General features: G+C 38.6%; 2 protein-coding genes across 4 annotated transcripts in view; one reads left to right on the top strand and one right to left on the bottom strand.

Annotated features, from left to right (window-relative positions):
* Positions 1-24,753, top strand: part of dnajb9a (DnaJ heat shock protein family (Hsp40) member B9a) — a 36,037-nt gene that overhangs the window by 6,126 nt on the left and 5,158 nt on the right. Inside the window, exon 2 of the mRNA XM_087997230.1 lies at positions 2,782-2,944. The gene's annotated coding sequence lies outside the window, so the exon portion shown is untranslated. The remainder of the gene's footprint in view (positions 1-2,781; positions 2,945-24,753) is intronic.
* On the bottom strand, positions 985-24,700 carry LOC122559660 (THAP domain-containing protein 5-like). Of its 3 annotated transcripts, none has more exons than XR_015760440.1 (5): positions 24,344-24,535; positions 17,949-18,141; positions 17,346-17,852; positions 3,151-3,332; positions 985-1,106 (listed from the first exon to the last, which is right to left on the bottom strand). XR_015760440.1 is itself a non-coding variant. In XM_043709508.2 (3 exons), exons 1-3 carry the CDS (start codon positions 24,635-24,637, stop codon positions 17,298-17,300), a joined length of 831 nt encoding a protein of 276 aa, XP_043565443.1. In that variant the 5' UTR covers positions 24,638-24,700; the 3' UTR covers positions 13,332-17,297. The 3 variants fall into 3 exon arrangements, 1 of the variants encoding a protein (XP_043565443.1); XR_006314494.2 differs by lacking the exon at positions 24,344-24,535 and adding an exon at positions 24,555-24,700 and having other exon boundaries at positions 987-1,106; XM_043709508.2 differs by lacking the exons at positions 985-1,106; positions 3,151-3,332; positions 24,344-24,535 and adding an exon at positions 24,555-24,700 and having other exon boundaries at positions 13,332-17,852.

Genomic DNA, 24,753 nt, shown 5'->3' with positions numbered 1-24,753 from the left:
GCAGGCCATGCAATTGAAGATTTTACACAGGGCTCATATGGCACCAGAGAGACTAGCTAAGCTCAAGAGAGGAACATCATCAGGGTGTCACAAATGTAAAATTAGTCTAGGCACTCTTACAGACTGTTGCTGGTCATGTTGTAAGATTCAGAGATACAGGAATTCTATAATAAGGGAGTTGAAGGACATCCTGGAGATCGAAGTTAAAGTGGATTTGGTATTTCTTTTTCTGGAGTTGCCAAATATACCCTCTCTGGGGGATTATGGGAAGAGATTGTGTAACATTCTTACCCACTGTGCAAGGAAGAACATTTTAATGAGTTGGAAAAACCCCCAGATCTTATGTGGTGGCTGGTGATCGAGCATCTCCCCCAAACTACCTCACAAATATGGTGCACCACAAATGGAGCGGTTTTACAAGACGTGACCCTTTTTACTTTATATTGACGCAGACTTATCAGCAATATTAATTAGAGCTGTGGTATAGCCTTGGGAATCAGTATGGGTGCCCATGGGGCCCTAGGAGGGGGAGGCTGGGGGAAAGGAATATGGGTAAAATGACCGGTGCTCCCAGGGATAGGAGCTTCAGTGGAGGTGTGATGAGTGAAATAGAATAAAGTAGTGAGATATAATTTAATTTAATTTAACTGAACTCAGTTTAATTTAATTTGTTTGTATTAGTTTTAGTAGATAAGTCTGTTGTGGTTCTGTTCGCCGAGCTGGGAATTTGTCTTGCAAACGTTTCATCCCCTGTCTAGGTGATATCCTCAGTGCTTGGGAGCCTCCTGTGAAGCGCTTCTGTGATGTTTCCTCCGGCATTTATAGCGGCCTGTCTCTGCCGCTTCCAATTGTCAGTTCCTTTGGGTTGACAACGGAACAAGGACATGCCACAACCCAAAGGACTAGCCACAGTACCATACATCAGGAGCATTTCCGAACTGACAGCCAGACTACTGCGACCACTAGGACTCATAACAGCACACAAACCAACAGCCACTCTCAGACAACAACTCACCAGAACGAAGGACCCGATACCCAACATGAGCAAAACCACAACAACGAGCACCCGAGCTACAAATCTTCTCCCAAACTTTGAGTAGATAAGTCTGTTCTGGTAGAATAGTAGGTAGTTCATTATTAATAGTATCATGATATGACATTGTTGTACTGCCTCTATCTTTCTGTATTTTGATTGACTTTTTATGTATATAGATGTTTTTAAAAAGATTTTAAAATGTTTTCTAATAAATATATTTATTAAAAAAGAGTTCATAGCTCATCTGATAACTCCACATGCTCACATGCACTTGCTAACCTTTCATCCCATTGTTTGTTAAGAATTTATCTACTTCATGTATCATTCTCGTAAATCTGTGGTGCACTCTTTTCAGTACCAATATGCTATTCCCAAGGTGTGCTAGAATATTCTCCTTATAATGTTCTGGATCAGCTAATCAGGATTTTGCATTGCTGAAGCATGACTTCTATTCACTTCTATTCTAGTCCATAAGAGTATAAAAGTTGTAATTCCATTTGTCTTTTTGATTATTTCCAGGACTTGCATTTACCTACATTGAAATCCATTTGCCTCAGTTTTATTCATTCAGTTAATGTATTAAAATTTCTTGGTAATATTCTGCTTCCATCTACACTGCTTTCGGTGCCAACTAGTTTTACCAGTTAGTTTTTCTGCAATCCTAATGCCCTCAGGTGCTACAAAGGTACAACTTGAAGGTGCAAGATCAAAAATTGGAATGTTTTTCTACAACATCTGTCCACAGGAAACCTTGAAAAATATGTAAATTCAAACGTTTCATTATTTTGTACTTGGCAAGAGATAGAAACAGTAGAACCTGATATTAAAATTGCTGTTCAGAATCTTTATTGAAAAGTATTCCTTGCACTTTATTTCCCCTTATGTTATATTTTTCACGTCTACTTTGATAATTTTAAGGTCAGCGTCTCTGATTTCCTGTTTCCAGATGTGACATAAATGTTACAACTAAGTTACACTTCTGAACTATAAGATATCAGTGGAAAAATATTTAAATTTCTCCTTGAGGACTTTCCTGAGTATAGTCATCTAGACAATTATAATACAGATAATAAAAATGGAATGTAATCTGTCTCAGGCATTGATGTTGTCAGGGGACCTTTGATAAAAACAGGTTTCTCAAATGTACGTGTCACAAAAGGCAGCTTTTCATTACAGAACATTGTTTCTTTTCTGAATCAAAACCTGAATAAACATTCAAATCCTCACAGCAATAACTTTGAAGTTGTCAAAATGAAATGATACTGATGCTAAATTATTAATTTTTTGACAATTTATTTTGTCACCTTTTTGTTTCTTTTTAATTCATGCACAAATACAAACATGTCAAGTATTTCTGTGGTTCCATCCTAACTGTGTACCAATTAAGATTACACTGTTGTAAGTATATAATTTTATATGTGTGTATATATTGGTCTGCTGCACTTGATAGAATTCTTTCTGTAGACTGTTTCAAGACTTTTGTTTACAACTTATTGTTGTACGTTGTTCTGTATTTGATACTGTTGCCTTGTCTAAAAATAAACACTGTACTTTAAACCTGCAATAAATACCAACTAACTTCATTTAAATGACAAATAATATTGCTTTACATTCTTTTGTGGTTACAATGTGATATTGCAAGGCTGTAGAGAAACACCCTGTCTGTTATTAATGGTTGGTTAGCTTGGATGGCTAGTGTACAGTTCAGAATGACACTAACAAAATGGATTAAATTCCCATTCCAGCTGAAGTACTCTTGGGACCCATCTCCCCACCCTGCCATTGAGTGTAGAAGGCAATAATAAACCAGTACTGACAAAAACTGCCAAGAAAACAGCAAAGTATGAAGCATCAGTAGATAATGAGCTAAGGACCTAACCTCGGGCAGAGAACTCATATTTATTAAAGGTATGTGCCTTTTTGGTTCGATTGTTCATTCAAAAAATGTTTTTTTTGGTGGATTTTTAAAAAATGATTTATTTCACCTGATATAACAGGATATATCACCAGTGTTATTTTAATATGGTAGATTTTTCTCCATCTGTCCTTGCTACAATTCACATATTTACTTTCTTATGGATTTAAGATTCCAAGGATGACTTTTAGTACTTCACCTGTTTGTTGTATAGCAGCTCTGTTTTATTTCCTTTGTTGAACCAGATTCACTTTTGTCAAATGTTGCATGAGCATCCAGTTTGAAATGAACTTATTCAGGCTGGACTAGGAGTCAAACCCGAAGCCTTCCGATATTGAAATAAAACAGGAGATGCTGGTTACACATTAGATAAATCAAAAACTGTAAAAAGAAAGAAGAGTTACAGACATTCAGATGTGTGACCAGTCATCAATATTCATCATAGTATGCACTTTATGGAGAGCAAATAACCTCATGTCAATTCTGTGAAAACGTTAGAGTTGAATGGCAAAGTTTAAATAGTCATAAGCTTTGAAAATCTCTTAGTGTCTGCAGCAGCAACAATCAAAGCAGACACTGATTTACAATTTTCCCTGTAGTTAGTAATTGGTATACATAGTCAAATTGTAGGAAATGTAAGAGATTATCAGATCTGCCATGTAATGTATAATACAATATGCAACACCATTTCTTGGGCAGTTGAAGTTTCACAGATTTTTTTTGTGGCATCAACAATCAAGAATTTGTTTTGGACATTAACGTACAAAGAAAGCAAAGGGTAGGAATAAATGGAACATTTTCATGTTGGCAGATTGCAATCAATGGCTGCAAAGATCAATACTGAGTGTCTCAGTTATTTAAAATCTATATTAATGACTGAAGTCAGCCATGATGTAGACATGCTAGTGTTAGACTATGTGTACAAGTCAAATCACACAACATCAGGTTATAGTCTTAACAAATTTATTTAAAATCACAAGCTTTCAGAGCACTGCTCCTTCGTCAGATGAAGTGGAGGGAGGCTCACAGGCACAGAATATATAGGTGGAGAGATAATGCAGGATAATTCCAGGTAGCTACTAATATTAACAGATAAGTCCAAATAGTATGAGGAGACTGTAGAAATTTTACTAATCTGTCGATATTCTTAACCACCTGGAATTATCTTGCCATTATCTCTCTGCCTATATATTCTGTACATCTCCCTCCACTTCACCTGACAAAGGAGCAACACTCTGAAAGCTAGTGATTTTAAATAAATCCTTTCAACTATAACCTGGTGTCATGTGATTGTTGACTTCATTGAAGTTAGCTGACGATCCATAGTATTACAGCAATGTAAACTGAGTAGGATACAACATGACTAGAAAAGTCTATAAACAGGCTAAATGTGTGCACAACAGTTGGCAGCTAAAGTATAGTGTGTGAGGTTATCCAATTTGTTAATAGACTTTTTAAAGGCTTTTTTTTAAAAAAGTGAAACATTTAAACTTTGATGTAAATAAGGTCTTGTTTGTTAGTGTGGTTATTAGACACTAATAAGTGTGCTTGTTTAGCAAGTGCTGCCAATTACAAATCACATTCAACACTACACTAACACCAAATTTATGATAATCAGATCAAATAATCTGTTCATGTAGCATTGGCTGAGGATTAGCCTCAAAGAGCACTGGAAAAAATTCACTAACCTCTTTGTCCAAAGAATTTTGAACTAAAGTCATTTCTTTATTTTGGAATTTTTGGATTATACAATGATGTTGCAATGTCTAATCACAAGTGCGTAAACTGGAAAATACTGTTGATCTGTTTTAAATATTTAAAATTAAGAGTAACACATTATAAAGCAGCAATAAAATAGGTTTTCTTGTACAATTATTGCATACTCCATGTTTCTGCTTCTAAAATACTATACTAAAATGATGATTATGTCATGCACTGGTTCATTTCACCAATAGTTGGAAGAGACATAGAAAAAAATGGTTGATATCAACACCAACCAAGCGCATCTAATTCTGGATTCGTATTTCATTTTGTATGTGTTTGATAAAGTTGGGCTCATTAATGGTGATGGGGCATGCATATTGAACTTTCCAACTTTGCCAAACCTATATTGCAATGTCATTTGTTTCCTGTGTTTTGGCTGTTCCTTTGTTAATTTACTTTGAATCCTGTGAACATATATTGTGCCTTACAAAATGCTGTTGGTCTAGAAAATAATTGAAACAAAAGGGAAGATTTATCCCCATCTCTGTGGTAATCTGCTCCTCAGGAAAATTATCACCATCTTAACTTTGTTACTATTCACAAAATTGATCTGTTAAACCACATCAGTTATCTCTGAATAAGCTACATGTTAGAAAACTGAAGCATCATCATAACAATTCAGGCATGTCACAATGTCTTCCTCATCTAATCAATATCTACATCACTTTGGATTCACATGACATAACACAAGAGAAGATCACAACTTACACAATGCATAGTTCTCTGACTGATGGAGTTCCATGCATTTACAAAACATCAAATAGCATCTTTGATGCCAAAGTTGTTCCTATATTGACTTTTCATTGTTTTGTTAGTACCCTGTCCATTGGCTGAATTAAAAATATGCACCTTAAGGTAGATACGTAGAGAAGACTGTGTCAGCATATAATTGTTTTACAAGAAGGTGAGCTGAAAAATTGACAAAAAGGAAGTACAGTCTTGCAGTCAACAACCAACCCAACCTTTTGATAGTATGCAAAATCCTTGGAGACAAAACGATTATGGAACCAGTTATTCATGACCGTTTGAGTGATTCATGCATGTCTGGGGGCGTTGTAAAGCACAGGCATAATTTTCATCCCTTTAGCAGCATTAGGCTTAAGACTTCTACCAACAACCAAGAGATTATGCTTCCTTTAAATTTTTTGCAACTGTGTACCACCTTCTCCACGACAAATCCATACCATATCAAACACCTCTAGAAAACACCCATACAGTCTGCATTATATAGTTGTTCAAGACTAGATTCCTCATCATTACTGAACTTTGAACATTTGGTTACGTAACATTTGACAACCTCTTAGCCAAAGTTTGTTCATCAGTAGCAGGCAGGGGGTCAGGCAGAAGTGTTTGGTTCTGAAAGACTAAGGGACTTGCAACAGCAATACAAGATGACAAAAGATATATATGCGAATGCGTACTCTGAAAAGGAGGCAGAACATATTCTTTATTATATGAAAGATAAAAAGGTTATTATCTGAAAGATTGAATCCTAAGGCGGAAATGGAGACCATGGCAGGTTAGTGCAGAGGAGAACTGGGCCAAAGTGCACCAGATTGTGTTGCTGGTAGCATACAGACTGGAGGTGGTTAGCACATGAACTACCTGTAGGAGGTCACCTAGGGGTACAAAAGACTCAGGCTAAGGTACAAAAACATTTTTATTGGCCTGGAATACACAACAATGTGGTTACCTTTTGCCATACATGTTATACATGTCAAATGGTAGGTAAGTCACAGGTGGTAATAAAACCAGCACCTTTGTTGCCAATTCCCACATTTGAAGGACCTTTCATGTGTATTATAATCGATTGTGTAGGTCCCCTCCCGAGAACTAAAAGTGAAAACCAGTATTTGTTAAACATAATGGATGTGTCCACTGGATTTCGGGAGGCAATTCCATTACGGAGTATCAAAGCAAAAAAGGTGGTAGAGGAGTTAGTAGCTTTCTTCACATGGTGTGGACTACCCAGAGAGATTCAGTTGGACCAAGGGTCAAATTTTATTGCTCGGCTGTTTAGGGAGGTTACGGATAGCTTAGGTATACAGCACTTTCTAAAGCTCCCAGGGTGTATCATCCTGAATCCTAGGGAGCTTTAGAAAGGTGGCATCAGACCTTGAAGACCATGTTGAGAGCATACTGTCAGGATTACCGAAAAGATTGGGATCAAGGTAGCCCATTCGTATTGTTTGCCATTAGAGATGCCCCAAACAAATCTACTCAGTTCATTCCCTTTGAGTTAATATTCAGTCATGAAGTGAGAGGCCCTTTGAAATTAATTTCAGAAAAATTGACAGAACCAAAGTCAGAGATCTCACACTTAGATTATGTATCGGAGGTGAGGGAGAGACTAAATCGAGTAGATCAGTTAGCTAAACAGCACCTAAAGAGGGCACAGTGTAGAATGAAGCAGGTGGTAGATAAAAGCTCTGAGACTCTGACATTTTCCCGAGGGGATGATGTGTTAGTACTGTTACCAGTGATAGGAGATCCCTTCAAAGCCAGGTTTATGTGGTCCCCATCAAATTAAGAAGAATTTGAGTCAGGTGAACTACTTAGTAAAGATGCCAGATAGGAAAAAAAAGGCATTGAGTCTGTCATGTTGAAACTGTATTATGCTAGAGAGAAAGAACTGGAGAAACAGGTGTTAGTTACTGCCCCGCAGAATGAGGAATCAAATCCAGATGATATGGATATTGAAGTGCCTCAAAATAGATTAAAAAATGAAGAAGCCCCTGAGGAGTAGGATAGGTTAGTAAGCTAGGCAGAGGTGGGTACTGCAGATGCTGGAGATTAGGTTAGTAAGCTGTCTGTCTCAGGAGCGTAGAACGCAGTTGAATGATTTGTTACTGCAGTATAAGGACATATGTAAGACTCAGGTGGGGAGGACTAATGCTATTGTACATGAAATAGACATAGGGAATACTGCTCTAATAAAACACCACACCTATTGGCTTAATCCTTTCAAAGCCGGACAGGTCCAGGTGGAGGTGGAGGCTGTGCTTAATGAGACATCATCAAACCAAGCCAGAGCGAGTGGAGTTCGCCAACCATCTTAGTTCCCAAACCGGACAGGTCTCAACTATTCTGCGTGGATTATCGGGAGGTCAACGCCGTTACAAAATCGGATTCATATCCAATTCCTAGATTGGAGGACTGAATTGAGAAAGTCGGACAAGCCAGTTACGTCACCAAATTGGACTTAATGTGTGGTTACTGGCAGGTACCTTTATCAGAGATGGCGAAAGAATTTCTGCGTTTGTAACCCCAAATGGGCTATATCAGTTTAAAGTGGTGCCCTTTGGAATGAAGAACACACCCACCACATTCCAAAGACTCATGAACAGAATTATGGCTGGGTTAACAAACTGTGCAGTCTATTTGGACGATGTAGTGATCTTTAGTAAGTCCTGGAGAGATCACATGGTACCGTTGGCAGAGCTCTTGGAATGACTACGAGAAGCAAAACTGGTGATAAACTTAAATAAAATGGAATTCATGAAAGCAGAGGTGACGTTCTTGGGACATAACATTGGTCACGGAAGGTTGACCCTATGGAACGCAAAGACAAAGGCCATTGAGGAATTTCCACAACCAACTTCGAAGAAAGAGGTGCTTTGATTCTTAGGACTCAGCGGATTCTATTGGAAGTTTGTTCCAAACTTCAGCAGTGTCGTGGCACCGTTAACTGATTTGCTGAAGAAGAACACAAAAGTTTCGGTGGACAAAACAATACCAGGAGGCATTCGACCATTTGAAAGCCATATTAACCGCTAAACTAGTTTGAGCTATACCAAGCTTTTCAAAACCATTTAAAGTCGCCATTGATGCTAGTGACATAGGAGTTGGAGCTGTACTCCTACAGGAAGATGAGGATGGGATTGAACTGCCAGTTGGTTACTTTTCAAAGAAGATCAACATCCACCAGAGGAAATACTCCACAATCGAAAAGGAACTAATGAGTTTGGTACTGGCCTTACAACATTTTAATGTGTATGTCATGAACAATGTGTTGGAGACGGTTGTATGGATCACAATCTACTTGCATTCTTAGAACACTTTAAAGACAAGAACATGAGACTATTTCTTGGAGTCTTATGTTACAGACTTTTAACTTAAAAATCATACATGTTGCAGGTCAGAAGAATGTAATTGCAGATGTGTTATCGCAGATTTAACTGATAGATTTTCGTGAAATTTGTCTTTATTTAATGTTCTACACACAGGTATATGGAAAGAAGTTAAGGTGAACTTATATTCAAGTTAACTGTATGTTAGGGTAATGTGTTTAAAAAGTAGAGAAATAAAAAATGAAGCCATCTTTTCATTGTGATGGTACTTTTTTTCAGGGGAGGTGTTATGAAGACGTGGGGTGTACTGTACCTTTAAGAATGTTAAAAGCAACAGAACTACCTGTCAAAACCAAGTGTTATGAAAAAAGATACAATGTAACATGTGCTCCAGCTACTGGGGTCGCTAAGGTAGTTGGTTGCCTGGAAATGACAAAACAGATTCAAATTAAGCCCATCAGTTTAAATTATCCCCCCAAAAATACCAAACTCCAATTCAGTTTGAATTTAGTATATTGACAATCTTAAAAGCCAATGACCCAATCTGATGCTTTGGGGGTATAAGACTGGGGAAAAATGAACAGTTGAGAGGAGAACTGCCAAGCCAGCATCTGCACACTGCGCAGAAAAACAGCTCTCTTAAAAGGTACCTTTATTGATAAGTAACCTGGAAGCAGTATCCCCAAGGAGAAGGAAAGAAGACTGAAATACAGAGAAGAACGAAATCTGCCCGGTTTTGAGATAAGAAGTTTTTTTCTATAAATCTTAATTGGGAAGTTTTCTAGAACTAGTATCATAGAGGGGAAAGTAAAAGATAGGTTAGAGCAAGGAATTGTAAATAGTTGTTAGTTAATTATTCTCTCTTATACTTTAAGAAATAAAGTTGTTAATTTTTACTTGATATAGTCCTTGGCCTCTTGAACTTTTACAGATTACTGCATGGGATAAATCTTTTCTGTGTTGCAGAAGAGTTTACCCCGTGTTGTAACATAAGGGAGGTGGTTAGCTCTGATATTCAAGGACGGCATCAGGGCAGTGCTGAGAGATGATATAGGTTCTATAGAGAATAAGGTTGAATCCGTTTGGGTGGAAATTAGAAATTCTAAGAAGAAAAAGACACTGATAGGCCACCAAATAATATCACATTGGGGCAGGCAATAAACAAAGAAATAACTAATGCCTGTAAAAATGGTATGGCAATTATCATGCGGGATTTTAATCTACATGTAGATTGGTCGAACCAGCTTGATCAGGGTAGCCTTGAGGAGGGGTTAGTTGAGTGTATCTGTGATAGTTTTCTTGAACAGTATGTAATGGAACCGACAAGGGAACAAGCTATCTTAGATCTGGTCCTGTGTAATGTGACAGGAATAATTAATGACCTCATTGTTAGAGATCCTCTTGAAAGGAGCAATCACAGTATGGTTGAATTTGGAATACAGATGGAGAGTGTGAAAATAAAATCCCATACCAGGGTCATACAAGGGAGACTATGATTGAATGAGGGAGGACTTGGCTAATGTAACTGGAAACAAAGATTTTATGGTGGGACAGTTGATGAGCAGTGGAGGACTTTCAAAGCAATTTTTCAAAGTGCTCAGCAAAAGTATATCCATGGAAAAAGAACGACTGTAAGTTCAGGGGTAATCTGCCATGGATGTCTAAGGAAATAAAGGAGGCTATCAAAATGAAAGAGAAAGCATACTCAGTGGCCAAAAACAGCAAGAAACTAGAAGATTGGGAAAACTTTAAAGGTCAACAGAAAGCCACAAAAAAGAGCTATAAAGAAAAGTAAGAAAGAACTTGAGAAAAAAAAACTAGCACAGAATATAAAGACAGATAGCAAAGGTTTCTATAAATATATAAAACAAAAAAGAGTGGCTAAAGTAAACATTGGTCCTTTAGAGGATGAGAAGGGACATTTAGTTATGGGATATGATGGAATGGCCGAGGCATTGAACAGGTATTTTGCATTGGTCTTCACAGTGGAGGATAGTAATAACTTGCCAGAAATTGACAAAGGCAGGTGAGGACCTGGAAACAATCCTTATTATGTAAGAAGCAGTGTTGGGCAAGCTAATGGAGCTAAGGATAGACAGGTCTCCTGGCCCTAATGGAATGCATCCCAGGGTACTAAAAGAGATGGTGGGGGAAATAGCAAGTGCACTGGTGGTAATTTTCCAAACTTCACTGGACTCTGGGGCAGTTCCTGCAGATTGGAAAATAGCAAATGTGACGCCATTGTTTAAAAAGGGAAGTAGACAAAAGATGGAAAATTATAGACTGGTTAGCTAGTGGGGAAGATGGTTGAGTCTGTTATCAAGGAAAAAAATAACAAGGCATCTAGACAGAAATTGTCCCGTTGGGCAAACGCAGCATGGGTTCATGAAGGACAGGTCATACTTAACAAATCTTTTGGAATTCTATGAAGACATTACAAGCAAGGTGGACAATAGGGACCCAGTGGATGTGGTGAACCTAGATTTCCAAAGGCTTTCAACAAATAAAGTATTAGCATGAATAGAAGATTGGTTGACTGACAGAAAGCAAAGAGTGGTGATAAATGAGTGCTATTCTGGTTGGCAATCAGTAACTAACACTGTGCTTCAGGGATGTGTTGGGACCACAATTATTCACAATGTATATAGATGATTTGGAGTTGGAGACCTTGTGTAATGTGTCAAAGTTTGCAGATGACACTAAGATGAGTGGCACAGCAAAGTGTGCAGAGGACTGTGAAACTTTGCAGGCAAACATAGATACTTGAAGCGAGTGGACAAAAGTCTGGCAGATGGAATATAATGTTCATAAGTGTGAGGTCATCCATTTTGATAAGAGTAACAGTAAAAAGGATTATTACTTGAATGGAAAAAAGTTGCAGCATGCTGCTTTGCAGAAGGACCTGGGGTCCTTGTGAATGAATCACAGATGGTTGGTCTGCAGGTATAACAAGTAATTAGGAAGGCAAATAGAACTTTGTCCTTCATTGCTGAAGAGATTGAGTTTAAAAGCAGGAAGGTTATGTTGCAGCTGTACAAGGTGCTGGCGAGGCCACACCTGGAGTACTGCGTGCAGTTTTGGTGTCTTTACTTGATAAATGATGTACTGGCACTAGAGAGGGTGCAGAGGTGGTTCACTAGGTTGATTCTGGAGTTGAGAGGGTTGGCTTATGAGGAGAGGCTGAGTAGACTGGGATTTTAGTCATTGGAATTTATAAGAATGAGGGGGGATTCTTATAGAAACATATAAAATTATGAAGGGAATAGATAAAATAGAAGTACAGAGGATGTTTCCACTGGCAGGTGAAACTAGGACAAGAGGGCATAACCTGAAAATTAGGGAGAGTACATTTAGGAGTGAATTGAGAAGGAACTTCTTCACCCAGAGGGTTGTAAATCTCTGAAATTCCCTGCCCAGTGAAGTACAGACGTTACTTCAGTAAATCTTTTTAAAGCTAAGATAGTTTTTTTTAACAATAAAGGAAATAAGCGATATGGTGAGAGGGCGGGTAAGTGGAGCTGAGTCCACGAAAAGATCAGCCATGATCTTATTGAATGGCAGAGCAGGCTCGAAGGGCCAGATGGCCTACTCTTGCTCCTAATTCTTATGTATGTGGGGTGATCTTATGCCCCTTTAGAACTGAGATAAGGAGGAATGTCTTCAGCCAGAGAGTGGTGAATTTCTGGAACCCTTTGCCACAGAAGGCTCCGGATGCCAAGTCACTAAGTGTATTTAAAACAGAGATGGATATGTTCTTGATTCGTAAAAGGATAAAAAATTACAGGTTGAAAGCAGGAGAATGGGGTTGAGAAACATATCAGCCATGATTGAATGGTGGAGCAGACCTCAATGGGCTGAATGGCTTAATTCTGCTTTTATATCTTATGGCATTATGGTTTTGAATTGCACCATGGCAGATGAAATATTAATTTGAATTCAAGTTTTAAAAAAAACTATGGAATCATCAAGCAAGCCCAATGGCAAACATGTAACTATTCTCAATTGTCAAAAAAAAAAGAAAATCTGGTTCACTAACATCCAATAAGCAAGAAAATCTGCCATCTTTACTTGATCTGGCCTATATGTGACTCCAGACCTTTGACTCAACTTGCTCTCTGGGAAATTAGGAATGGGCAATAAATGCTGCCCTAACCACTGCCACCCACATGCCATGAGAGAATAATCGCCTGTCAGAATGAAAGGATGAGGGTCATAAAACAACAGGAGATCTTACTTGAAGTCACACGACACCAGATTATAATCCAACAGGTTTATTTGAAGTCATGAGCTTTCTGAGTACTGCTCCTTCATCAGATGAAGTGGCTTCACCTGATGACAGAGCAGCGCTCCAAAAGCTTATGATTTCAAATAAACCTGTTGGACTATAATGTACTGTCAAAACGTGTGGTACTGGGAAAGCACAGCCGGTCAGGCAGCATCCGAGGAGCCAGAGAATCGATGATTCAGGCATAAGCTCTTCATCATGAGTGTGTTATGCTTGAAGCTTTGAGCTGATGCTCAAAACACCAACTCTCCTGCTCCTCAGATGTTGCCTGTCCAGCTGTGCTTTTCCAGCACCACATTTTGGCTCTGATCTCCAGCATCTGCAGTCCTCACTTTCTCCTATAATCTAGTGTCATGTGACTTTTGACTTTGTCCACTCCAGTCCAACACTGGCACCGCCACATCATGGCGTACTTAGCTTGATCACTGGGGACATGATGTCTGCAGTTATTCCAATAAGGATTCAAGTTATTCATGTTTCCTTTAGATTGAACAAATAGTTAATGTACACTTCTACCTTGGAATATGCTGTGCACACTACATTGCCATGAAGATGAAACGAGCTGGATGGATGCAATTTTTTCTAGAAGCATGGCATTCTAACTAAACTATATCAACAAACACATCAACTTGGACCCCCCCCCCGAGAAAAAGAACAGTAAATGACATCACCAACCCAAGGAAACCTAAATACATAATAGCAAGCGGATCATTGATGATGTTAATTTAGTATAGTAGTGAAACATCTGAAAACGAACCTTCCAGCCCAGCGAGCTAACTTACATCCAGAACCTCGACATGAGCTACAGATTTTCTCCAAACTTGATATCACATTACATTAGTAGTGTTTACTTTGTTTAATTCTTTTAGATAAGCAATCAAGTTTATTTTTGCTTAAAAAAAGAAATCTGTGGTTAATTGCTGGGCATTCACATTTCTCCTTTAAACTTTAATCGTCACTAATAGGATCATAACAAGATCGAGAAGGACTTCATAATGGTTACCTTAACATTTTGTTAGCATTATATTAGTTACTGGTCATCCTTAAAAGCTTTGAATATTCAAATCAATTTCCTTAATGAATAAATTAACAGCAAGACCCAGAAATATTTTGAAGACTGTGAAAGGTATACATTTTTAAGATAGGTTTTAAGAAGGACGGATTGCATCTAAATTGGAAGGGGACTAATATACTGGCAGGGAAATTTGCTAGAACTGCTTGGGAGGATTTAAACTAGCAAGGTGGGGGGGTGGGACCCAGGGAGATAGTGAGGAAAGAGATCAATCTGAGACAGGTACAGCTGAGAACAGTAGTGAGTCAAACAGTCAGGGCAGGCAGGGACAAGGTAGGACTAATAAATTAAACTGCATTTATTTCAATGCAAGGGGCCTAACAGGGAAGGCAGATGAACTCCGGGCATGGTTAGGAACATGGGACTGGGATATCATAGCAATTACGGAAACATGGCTCAGGGATGGGCAGGACTGGCAGCTGAATGTTCCAGGATACAAATGCTACAGGAAGGGTAGAAAGGGAGGCAAAAGAGGAGGGGGAGTGGCATTTTTGATAAGGGATAGCATTACAGCTGTGCTAAGGGAGGATATTCCCGGAAATAGATCCAGGAAAGTTATTTGGGTGGAACTAAGAAATAAGAAAGGGATGATCACCTTATAGGGATTGTATTACAGACCCCCCAATAGTCAGAGGGAAATTGAGAAACAAACTTGTCAGGAGATCTCAGCTATCTGTAAGAATAATAGGGTGGTTATGGTAGGGGATTTTAACTTTCCAAATATCAACTCGGACTGCCATAGTGTTAAAGATTTAGATGGAGAGGAATTTCTTAAGTGTGTACAAGACAATTTTCTGATTCAGTATGTAGCTGTACCTACTAGAGAAGGTGCAAAACTTGACCTACTCTTGGGAAATAAGGCAGGGCAGGTGGCTGAGGTGTCAGTGGGGGAGCACTTTGGGACCAGTGACCATAATTCTATTCGTTTTAAAATAGTGATGGAAGAGGACAGACCAGATCTAAAAGTTGAAATTCTAAATTGGAGAAAGACCAATTTTGACGGTATTAGGCAAGAACTCTCAAAATCTGATTGGAGGCAGATGTTCGCAGGTAAAGGGACGGCTGGAAAATGGGAAGCCTTCAGAAATGAGATAGCAAGAATCCAGAGAAAGTATATTCCTGTCAGAGTGAAAGGGAAGGCTGGTAACTATAGGGAATGCTGGATCACTAAAGAAATTGAGGGTTTGGTTCAGAAAAAGAAGGAAGCATATGTCAGGTACAGACAGGATAGATCGAGTGAATCCTTAGAAGAGTATAAAGAAAGTAGGAGTATACTTAAGAGGGAAATCAGGAGTGCAAAATGGGGACATGAGATAGCTTTGGCAAATAGAATTAAGGAAAATCCAAAGGGGTTTTACAAATATATTAAGGACAAAAGGGTAACTAGGGAGATAATAGGGCCCCTCAAAGATCAGCAAGGTGGCCTTGTGTGGAGCCACAGAAAATAGGGGAGATACTAAATGAATATTTTGCATCAGTATTTACTGTGGAAAAGGATATGGAAGATATCGACTGTAGGGAAATAGATGGTGACATCTTGCAAAATGTCCAGATGACAGAGGAGGAAGTGCTGGATGTCTTGAAGCGGTTAAAGGTGGATAAATCCCCAGGACCTGATCGGGAAGCTAGAGGAGTGATTGCTGGGCCTCTTGCTGAGATATTTGTATCATCGATAGTCACATGTGAGGTGCCGGAAGACTGGAGGTTGACAAACGTGGTGCCACTGTTTAAGGAGGGTGGTAAGGACAAGCCAGGGAACTATAGACCAGTGAGCCTGACCTCAGTGGTGGGCAAGTTGTTGGAGGGAATCCTGAGGGACAGGATGTACATGTATTTGGAAAGGCAAGGACTGATTAGGGATAGTCAACATGGCTTTGTGCGTGGGAAATCATATCTCACAAACTTAATTGAGTTTTTTGATGAAGTAACAAAGAAGATTGATGAGGGCAGAGCAGTAGATGTGATCTATATGGACTTCAGTAAGGCGTTCACAAGGTTCCCCATGGGAGACTGATTAGCAAGGTTAGATCTCATGGAATACAGGGAGAACTAGCCATTTGGAAAAAGAACTGGCTCAAAGGTAGAAGACAGAGGGTGGTGGTGGAGGGTTGTTTTTCAGACTGGAGGCCTGTGACCAGTGGAATGCCACAAGGATCGGTGCTGGGCCCTCTACTTTTTGTCATTTACATAAATGATTTGGATGCAAGCATAAGAGGTACAGTTAGTAAGTTTGCAGATGACACCAAAATTGGAGGTGTAGTGGACAGCGAAGAGGGTTACCTCAGATTACAACAGGATCTTGACCAGATGGGCCAATGGGCTGAGAAGTGGCAGATGGAATTTAATTCAGATAAATGCGAGGTGCTGCATTTTGGGAAAGCAAATCTTAGCAGGACTTATACACTTAATGGTAAGGTCCTAGGGAGTGTTGCTGCACAAAGAGACCTTGGAGTGCAGGTTCATAGCTCCTTGAAAGTGGAGTCGCAGGTAGATAGGATAGTGAAGAAGGCGTTTAGTATGCTTTCCTTTATTGGTCAGAGTATTGAGTACAGGAGTTGGGAGGTCATGTTGCAGCTGTTGGTTAGGCCACTGTTGGAATACTGCGTGCAATTCTGGTCTCCTTCCTATCGGAAAGATGTTGTGAAAATTGAAAGGGTTCAGAAAAGATTTACAAGGATGTTGCCAGGGTTGGAGGATCTGAGCTACAGGGAGAGGCTGAACAAGCTGGGGCTGTTTTCCCTGGAGCGTCGGAGGCTGAGGGGTGACCTTATAGAGGTTTACAAAATTATGAGGGGCATGGATAGGATAAATAGGCAAAGTCTTTTCCCTGGGGTTGGGGAGTCCAGAACTAGAGGGCATAGGTTTAGGGTGAGAGGGGAAAGATATAAAAGAGACTTAAGGGGCAACTGTTTCACGCAGAGGGTGGTACGTGTATGGAATGAGCTGCCAGAGGATGTGGTGGAGGCTGGTACAATTGCAACATTGAAGAGGCATTTGGATGGCTATATGAATAGGAAGGGTTTGGAGGGATATGGGCTGGGTGCTGGCAGGTGGAACTAGATTGGGTTGGGATATCTGGTCGGCATGGACGAGTTGGACCGAAGGGTCTGTTTCCATGCTGTACATCTCTATGACTCTATAATCACAAATGATATTTATTGTAACACAGTTAACTCAAATGTTGTCAAACAGTTTTCCATAACCTTCATTTTTTCTTCAGAAGTAAGATCTTCTTTTCTCAGATGCTCAATGAGTTGTTCCATTTTTTTAAGTTTTGCTGCAGTCCTCTGTTCTTGTTGCTGAAGTTTTTTTATCTTTTTCTGTAATCTGAAAATCTTTTCCCAGAGCTGGGCCTTGCCAGTACCATGTCTACAATATGAATGCTCAACTTGTAGAACGTTTTCAGTGACAAAGGGTTGCTGATCATTGAACAGTTGGTTTGTTTCGAGCTCTTTTATTGTTATGAAGGATTCAGCTAATGTGGTGTCAAAAGATTGTTCTGGATTTCCAAGTGACTCAGATGCAGTGTTAAGTTCTGAATTCCTTTGGGACTGCTCATCACACTCTGCATTAGGAACTGATGATTCTAGTCTTTCTTTAGTTGTTACTTCATTTGTTGCAGCAGGTCCAAAGTTTTGGGGATTTGTTTCTGATTGTTCTTTTGGAAAATTATTTTTCCTACGAATATATCGAGAACACAGTTTCTTCTTCTGAAAGATAAAGTTTTGGGGTCTTGAATTGATAACATGGTCATTTATTGCATTATAATGTCCCCAAACCCACTTCAAAGTCAGAGTTAATCTTACCTGCTGATGACTTGAAAATGGGAAAACAGTTGGTACAGCCTGTGGTTTCAAATAACGGATACCCCAGCGCCATTCAAATGAATCTGCAGTAAAATGTTCACTACATATGCATTGATGCTTTGTGGGGAACCAGTTGTCATGTTTCATGTTTTTGATCCATTTGTTAAGTCTTTCTTTGTTTTGCAGTGGAAACCTTTTTTAAAGAGAAAACAAAATGTTTGTTACATTAAAGGTTTATACATTATTATGAAGTTTATTATTGAGCTGCTCCTCATACCGAAGTTAATCTTAATATTAAGTGATATTTAGTTAGATATTCCTAAACCTGCTCATTAAACTCTTTCCTCCATACTCTGATCCAGCATTAGGATGGTAAATATTTAATTAATACATTTATATTTGTAAAAGATTAACTTTCTAAATTAGTATAACTGAAATACAAATTCTATCTTAATGTGTATGAGTTCAAGACTAGTTAAATATGTTAGCATTATTGTTGGTTGTAACGTATTCCTGTGAATCAAAATATGAGGGGCTAAATAATAGGAATATGCTTTTGGAAATGTTTAATAAATCAATTGGATTATATCCTCATGCAAAATGAAGCCCACTTAAATAATACTTCTTAAAACTTGTCATCATAAATGCATACATTTCCTAATAAAATGTTTTACTTTTGTGATGCAAGTTGCAGATTCTTTATTTTCCAAATGGGAACTTTTTTACATTCCTGTCGATGTGGATTGACTTATCGTATGCCCTGGTGCTTGAATATGACATGGATCAACTTAGGCAGTACGCCACTCTGTGCTTGTGCTGTTCTAATGTTATGCCCTGTTGACCATCACAGTGAAATCTAATGTTAGTATTATATTTTCCATATCATTTACTGTCCAGTTTCAATCTTCAAAGTAATGATAGTCTGGTGATGGTTGTACATGTGCATGAAGGTCAGAATAAGACCACTTGCTTTTCTTTCTGCTCCAGCGGGAAGAAAGCTTGGTAAGCCAGTGTATTACAAAAAAGCTGCCAACATCTGTATAACATTACTCCAGTTTGAGCTACTACTTTCTGTGAATTGGGACAGAGATTAAAATGATGTGACGTACAAGTGGAATATTATAGCGTCATTGTCATAGAGATGTACAGCATGTAAACAGACCCTTCGGTCCAACTTGTCCACGCCGACCAGAAATCTTTAAATTAAACGAGTGCAATTTGCCTGCATTTGGCCCATATCCCTCTAAACCCTTCCTATTCATATACTAGTTTAAATGTCTTTTAAATGTTATGATTGTACCAACCTCCACCACTTCCTCTGGCAGCTCATTCCATACACGTACCACTCTCTGTGTGAATAAATTGCCCCTTAGATCCCTTTTAAATCTCTCCCTGCTCACCTGAAATCTATGCCCTCTAATTTTGACCTTCCCTACCCTGGGGAAAAGACTTTGGCTGTTCACCCTACCCAAGCCCCTCATGATTTTATAAAGTTCTATAAGCCTCTGACACTCCAGGGAAAATAGCCCCAGCTTATTCAGCCTCTCCCTGTGGCTCAAACTCTCCAACTTTGGCAACATCCATGTAAATCTTTTCTGAACCCTTTCAAGTTTCACAATGTCTTTTCCTCTTGTTATCCAAGAGGAGGATGGGACTAAATTGTAACTGTAGGAGCCGCTCCTTTTTTTAAAGGTTTTTTTTCCTGTGTTGGAGATGATTTCCTCAAATTCTTGAAGCAGCAATTACTGTTTTATAAGCTGTTGCGTTGTTTTGGAACTTTGGTAAAAAAAATCAAAACAAAGTTACTTTTAAAATGGGATGAAGTGAAAGAGCAGATACCACATGGTAGGTGAAGAAAGGAGCAGTAAACCTGTACAACTGACTGATCAGGCAGTGAACCTTCATAGCTGCCTGTGCTGTTAGTTACAAGTATCTTCGGAAAATTAGAGTTTGGTCAAAGAAAAAAATTAGCTTCTATCACAAAATGTGCAGTTTTAGTTTTAATTACAATGAATCCTGGCAATAAAATCCTAATTCTTTGCACCCATTTTCTATTAGAATATATGTTTTTTTGACATTGAAGATTAAGGTCTGCTTCAATACTGTACAGTGACCAAACAGCAACAGTCAGAATAAATAATAAATGCAGAGAATTGATAACTAAAATTTGGACAAGGTTGTTTTCTGTTTCCAGAATTTCCCAGTCTTTACATTGAAATTGTGAACAATATCAATCCCATTACTTGAGAAGAGATGTATTTGCATTGAAGGCAATTCAGAGGAGATTCATGAAATTGAATCCAGAGGTAAGGGGTTTGTCTTATTAAGAGAGATTGTGCAGTTCAGGCCTATATTTTGTGGAGTTTAGAAGAATGAGAAGAGATCTAATTGAGGGATATAAGAGGCTAAAGGGGATTTACAAAGTGGACATAGAAAGGATGTTTCTTCATGTGAGCAATCTAGAATAAGAGATCATACTTTTAGAATAACGGGTAGTTGATTTAAAACAGATGAGGAAAAATTACTTCTCTAAGGGTCATAGATTTATGGACTCTAGAGTGTGACTGGGACATTGAGTAAATTTAAGGAGAACACACCAGATTTTTAATCAGTAATGGGTTGAAGGGTGATGGAGAGTGGGCAACAAAGTGGAGTTGAGGCCAAGATGAGATCAGCCATGATTGTATGAAGGCTCAAGGGGCTGAATTGCCTACTTCTGCTCCTAGTTCTTAAAGTCTTATGAAATGACGACAGAGCATGTATAGGAGTTTTTTAAAATTCATTTATGGAAAGTCTCTGGCTGGGCCAGCATTTATCGCCAATCATTAATCGCCGTTGTAAGATCAGTGGTGAGCTGTCTTCTTAAATACTACAGTCCTTTTGGTGTACGTAAACCAACAATGCCATCAAGGAGGGAATTCCAAGATTTTGACCCAGGGTATTGTTAGGAATTTCAATAGTTGGAAAGAATATAAATAATCTGAGATAGACAGATTACACAATAATTGTAGCAGATATGAAGTAAAGTCTATAGACTTCTAGATAAAACTGTCATAATAACAGATATGGATTATCATTAAACTACAAAAAAAGGAGTATATCCAGATGCAAAATATTAGTGAAATCAAAATAAACAAAACAAGTTGAATTTTTTTATCTGGGTGCTGAATAATTTTGATGGAAAAAGAGATAAAGACATCAGAAAACATGTAACATTTGCAAATCAAACATTTAAACGTGAGGCCTTTTAGAATATGAACACCTCCATAGAAAAATGAGATGACCAAGATGCTACATCTTCTCAACATTTCTATATGGATGTGAAAGTTGAAATATAAACAAGATAATAGTGGTTTCTGAGACATTTAACAAGAATCACGGACCACACACAGGTAATGAGGAATCTTTGAGGAAAAGCAGGCACATAAGAAGAACTTCTGTAAATGATCACCAAAGAACAACAATAATTGTTTGGGTACTTATTTAGGAGAGAGAAATTGTAACATCTGGGAGTAGAGTCCTTATAAGTAACAGAATTAATATTCCATCATTCTGTTGTGCTGCTCTATCAGATTTCATATGGCAGAATGGGTTTCACTGTATGAATCGGTTGTGCAGAGGAGTCAATGGCTCATGGATAGCTCTTATCATCTAGCAGTCACCTTTTGGTTTTAGATGTTGGCTCAATGCAGCTTACACAGCAAACTCATACAGAATAAAGACCTCATAGGTACTGCCAGATGATAAAATGTTGACCTGAATGTTACATTGCCTATGTATGGTCACATGCTTGATGGACACTGAGGTTGTGGAATTCATTTTTGTTCTAGTTTAGGGCAAAGTTGACAAGCAGTGTCCACAGTGTTGTGCTGTCAGTAAGTGACACCCTGCATCATGGGGAAGCTTATAATCCTAACAAATCATGTCGCTTATCTTTGGCAAGAGGGAATTAAATATATATTTATTTAGCTATCATTAAGTTGACAGTCTCAGTGACTTCTCTTACGCAAACTGTAAGATGCTTTTTCTTTACCATTAGCCCAAAAGGAGTCAGATGCATTGAAGCTTCTCACAAAGGTCACCTTCACTGCCACTGACAATGTATTCTTTATCCTGCTCTGACATTACAGTTGTGAACGCAGCATGTGGCAAATTTCAGAGAGGACATTCTTCCTGTTGCTGGTCAAATGTTGAGTTGCATGAAGTTGACTGGGGCAATAATCTTCAAATTGTTGCATGGTGTTTGACATCATTATTTCTCTGACCTGCATAATTATAGCTAATTTTTACACCAATACAGTATCTGTCATAATGCTGTGGAGGCCATAGTGGAGTGCTAAGAGCACACAGAACATGCACAAAAAATGAACCTAATTTTTCAGTTTCATTTTTCAATTTGTTGTAGTTGACTATGAAGTGAATGACGATCTAAGTGACATTGGTTGTGAATTAGGATTTTCACAATGTGATATCGTTAGTACGTCTTGCAGAGGCTTATCTTACACCGTTGGCTCTTTTCTTGTTATGTTAACACTGCAGCCAGCAGAAACAGCTTCAGAACATAGTTCTAAAACTACCTCTTTGTATTCCTATGATTTCTATGATCTATCCTCTGAATCTACTATTTCTTTGTACAGCCACTTTGTTTGGGATTTCACACCTTATTCTGATTATGACACAATTATTTCCTCATGTTTGTCCATCACTGCTCCATTAGCAGTGAATCTTTGAGCTGTCTTTTTTGCAATTATTGTTGGCTATGTGATCTCTTCCATGACAATTCCTACAGTTTCTCATCCCACTGGATCTTGAGTGCCAGTCAGGCAATCAACTAGGTCATGTGTTTCCCATGTTTCTTTCATGACTATTCTACCACTTTTTTCCCATTCCTGACATGCATAACTGTACATGTTGTATAATTTTGCTCATGCCTCAGGTGTTGAAATCTTTATCTGTGCTATTGTTACTTCTAGAATCTACTAAAGCAATGCAAATTTGGGCAGCCTCCTGTATTCTATCCAGCTTAAACTTGACATGATCCAAAATTTTCCTGTCTGTGCTCTGATTCTTATTAAATCCCATGCACCCATCAACCCTTTATTACTCGATCTACATTGATACCTGTTGAAGCATTGCCTTGATTTTAAAACAACAGGCTTATTTAGAAGTACAAGCTTTTGGAGCACTGCTTCTTTGTCAGGTAATTAGTGGGGCAGGTTCACAGGACACAAAATTTATAGTAAAAGAGCAAAGTGTCACACAACTGATGCAATGTATTGAACAAACCTAGATTGTTGTCAAGTCTTTAATCACTTAAAATGGGAATGCAAGCTTTCATTAATATGTAAATCCCAGAACTTCTTTCAAATCAGTCCCAAGATAACTTAAAAGATTTTATAAAAGTTGACAGCAATCTAGCTTTGTTCAATATATCGCATCAGTTGTATGACACTTTGATCTTTTACTATAAATTCTGTGTCCTATGATCCTGCTCCACTCGCCACCTAATGAAGCAGCAGCGCTCTTGTACTCTCAACAAAGCTGTTGGACTATATCCTGGTGTTGTGTGATTTTTAACTTTGTGCACCCCAGTCCAACACCGGCACCTCCACATCTTGATTTTAAATGTCTAATACCTCTTTTTCAAAAGCCTCCATGACTTCACTCATACTTTTCCTCGAACAAGTTCTAACCTCCTTAGATGTTTGTCTTTCTCCAATTCCGCCCTCTTCAGCGTTCCTAATTTTTGTGGCTATGTCTTCAGCTGCCATGGCCTTAAACTCTGGAAGTCCTCTATAAACCTTTCTATCGTCCTTCAAGATATATGTTACAACCTATCTCTTTGATTAGACTTTGTGTTATCTATCTGACATATGGCTTGGTGTGAAATTTTATTCATGTGCCTTGAGATATATCACATCTTTGACATGAAGAATCAGTACAAGTTACAGTTATATATTGGGAGCATTAGCTGGAATGGAGCTTGAGTTCTGTTCCCACATGAAATACTTTTTTCTGCTTCCTCCTTTGTCTGCTCTCTTGCTGTTCCCTACACCTGCAACCTCACTTCTTTTGTGCTTGTAATTCACTGTGTTCTACAATCTTTTTTGCTCTTCCTACCTCCAACACTTGTTCTTTTATATTTTGCTATTTGACTAACTTCCCTGCCCTGAATGCCCATTCCTCCTCATATAAATATGTACATGTAGATCTCCAGCTCCCAAATCCCACCAATACTCAATAATTAAAAAATGACATATCAATAACCTGAATTACATATTATTCATTATAAAGCATGGGGCAATGACTCTGACTGGCTTGTCAGCAATGCCACTGATTATCTGCTAGTGCATAGATTAGTTTGGATTGACTGCACATCTGGAATTGAGACTTACCCTGTAATTTCTACCTTTTCAGTGCATGCAAAACTCGAAAAGTGTTAGCTATCTTTCCATCTAGACTTTAATAAAGCAAAGTTGTTGTATCCTAATTAGTATTTCCTAATTATATTCTTCTGAAACTTGGTATTGTATGTACGTTGGACCTCAGGATTCTCGATTTTCAGTGGCATCATGGGCGGTGATGTTTCAGCCTGTTTCTACTTACGGGTAGAAGCCCAACTTCTGATTATCAGATGACAACTGGCCACTTCGATTAGAGCAGCAAGCAACCGCGCAATACCTAGGCATTTCGTTGTGACACAACCAAGGCTGTGGCAAAGACCGGAACGCGCAGGAGCCCTGAATGCGGAAGTGAAATCACAAAGAACACGGTATCGAGCTAGATTAGTGACGCAGGGTGCAGA

Source organism: Chiloscyllium plagiosum, unplaced genomic scaffold, assembly GCF_037043375.1.
Source record: "Chiloscyllium plagiosum isolate Xiang-an unplaced genomic scaffold, Cpla_swu_hap1 HiC_scaffold_19, whole genome shotgun sequence".
Taxonomy (NCBI): Eukaryota; Metazoa; Chordata; class Chondrichthyes; order Orectolobiformes; family Hemiscylliidae; genus Chiloscyllium; species Chiloscyllium plagiosum.
Note: the sequence above shows the minus strand (reverse complement) of the source record. Positions and strands in the feature narration are given on the sequence as shown.

Bases quoted from the DNA above. Each gene is read 5' to 3' on its own strand.
- LOC122559660 (XM_043709508.2), bottom strand. From the start codon at position 24,637: ATGCCTAGGTATTGCGCGGTTGCTTGCTGCTCTAATCGAAGTGGCCAG. The intron at 18,142-24,554 runs GTAAGTAGAAAC...TCTTTAAAAAAG, and splicing joins CAGAAGTTGGGCTTCTACCC to GTTTCCACTGCAAAACAAAG. The intron at 17,853-17,948 runs GTAAGATTAACT...TTTATCTTTCAG, and splicing joins CATTTTCAAGTCATCAGCAG to AAGAAGAAACTGTGTTCTCG.